Source organism: Echinops telfairi, unplaced genomic scaffold (genome assembly GCF_000313985.2).
Source record: "Echinops telfairi isolate 266 unplaced genomic scaffold, ASM31398v2 ScPeMD7_7420;HRSCAF=8458, whole genome shotgun sequence".
Lineage (NCBI taxonomy): Eukaryota > Metazoa > Chordata > Mammalia > Afrosoricida > Tenrecidae > Echinops > Echinops telfairi.
The window spans coordinates 39,608,832-39,611,074 of record NW_022111320.1 but is presented as its reverse complement, the minus strand read 5'-3'; the positions used below and the strand labels follow the sequence as shown (position 1 = coordinate 39,611,074).

The following is a 2,243-nucleotide window of genomic DNA, read 5'->3' as shown; positions in this document are numbered from 1 at the left end:
TTAAGTCTTTAAACTTAGAAGCCACGGGAGAAGGAGATGGTGAATGTAACTGCAGGCATGTTTTGTAAAAGGAGAAAACTTGTATATTTACCATATTCATCAGGACAGACACATGCTCCGAATGTGTGGTCTGGGGGGACATTCATTGTTTCCGCAATGCTATCAAGTAAAACAAACACTTTAGTTAAATATATTCACTCGTGGAATTTAAAATGTTAGCCATATATTCCCAATAGCTTATGTTCGTTCCTATAAACGAACTATGAAGCTCAAACACAAGTTCGCCAACAGAACTGTCTGATCTTTCACTTGCATTCACAATGGCTGCATGCTTTCCATGGGCTTTGCATAGCCTAGATTTTAAAAGGTTTTTGTTATTGTTGGGTTAGAAGACACAAGACTATGGGAATGGAAATTCTAGCAACTAAGGATAATTTTTTTTTTTTTACAACATAAGTGGCTTCTACCCTACTCCACACCTCTTTCTAATATATAAACCCTATGGAGAGGAGCGCTATTCTGGGCAATAGAGATCACTGGCTTTGGATTGAGATTCTTACCCACCCCCCCAGAGGTCTGTCATCTCCAAGAACATCCAAAAATCACCATTTGAATGGTTGATGGTTTTTATCTTTAGTTTTCTTAACACATTCCACGAGGCCAGTGGTTCTCAACCTTCCTAATGCCTAGACCCTTTAAGACAGTTCCTAATGTGTGGCAATCCCCTCCCCACCAACCATACAATTATTTTCATTGCTACTTCATAACTGTAATTGTGCTACTGTTATAAATTGGGAGACCCCCGTGAAAGGGTTGTTCGACCCCCAAAGGGGTCGTAACCCACAGTTTGAGAACCGCTGCACTAGGCTTTACTGCCAGTGCCGCCTTCTACCTTGACCTAGAAAGAATATTTAGGAAGCTGATATCCTATCACTTGCGATTACTCAAGAGTCATTTCCAAAGAGGTAAATCAGTAGTGCAATCGCTAGCCTTAGGAGTGAAGCCTATAACTTAGGCCCCATCATGGCAAGTGATAAAGGTGAACAGATTGCTCGCTCACACTCTGCTTATCAGTAGCAACCCTGATGCATCGCTGCTCCTTGGCCCTAGATTCTCCTTCACTTCTCTTCTGCCTTGGTGCATTTGGGGGGCTAAGCACAGCCATTCCTTAACAGAGGCAAGAGCGGCAGACCCTGTGATGAGGCAATCTGTGTGCAAAAAGCCACTGCCATAGAATCCATTCTGACTCGGGGCCACCTTACAGGGCAGAACAGAACTGCCCCCTTAGAGTTTCCAAGGCTGCAATCTCTTCAGGAGCTTAAAGCTTCCCATTGCTCTTTAGGAGTGGTCGCTGATTTTGAACTGCTGACCTTGGTTTGCAGCCCAACACACAGCCCACTCACTACTCTATTTGGAAAGGAAGAAGTCCAGGCCCAGCAAAGAAAGCAGTATGACCCTGGAAGCTGGCAGTCCCTGCAGCTTTGCACAAAATAAATGCCGTTAATGAACAGAACAATAGTCACAGAAAGCCAAGTAGATTTCACTGTGGGTGCCCAGGATGCTCACAGTAGCCCTAAGGCTGAATCTCATATCCTTTTGAAATTATTAGTATCCATTCTTTTTCTTTTGTAAGACTACCTCATATTCACTATAGGAAGATAGTGTAGATAAAGTTCAAGAAATTGGCCAATGTTGTCAAATTGTCGTAGTGGCCAACTGTGCACCAGATTCATCAATTCATGTTATACATCTTTATGAAAAAGTCTGAGAAATGTCCAATTGTCAGCAAGACAGTGTACCCCACCACCTACCCAAACATACACACACACACTTCCCCCTAAAGGCATTTATTAAAGTTATACAGTCCAGATAAAAATAGAACCAAAATGTAATTTTCTAATGGATTGATTAATGTTCCAAAACATTAAACTCAATTAGTTATCATTTCATTTGCCAGGGAATAGACTTAAGTTAAAATCTTTGCAGTAGTGGTTCTTATATGCACTCATGTATAGAAGAATGTACACGCTCAGACACCTGGGCATAAGTTCCAAGAACTTGTATTTTTAATAAGTTCCCTGCGTGGTTTCTGTGGATGGAGCCTGGAGATCATATTTCTGAAAATCACTGATAAGATAGTTCATCTCCCCGCCTCATCTCCGGGCCCCATTTTCATGTCTGTTTAGAATGCTTACAAATAAAAAGAAAACACTTGTGCCTTCTGCCCTTTGATTGAGTGAGTG

General features: G+C 41.8%; 1 protein-coding gene across 1 annotated transcript in view; it reads right to left on the bottom strand.

Moving 5' to 3' along the window:
• The window catches only part of EFHB (EF-hand domain family member B), a 91,039-nt gene that overhangs the window by 45,293 nt on the left and 43,503 nt on the right, over nt 1–2,243 (bottom strand). The window contains exons 7-8 of the mRNA XM_030887663.1: nt 262–353; nt 92–178 (exon numbers count right to left, since the gene is read on the bottom strand). Of these exons, the coding sequence (XP_030743523.1) occupies nt 92–178; nt 262–353 (179 nt within the window). The remainder of the gene's footprint in view (nt 1–91; nt 179–261; nt 354–2,243) is intronic.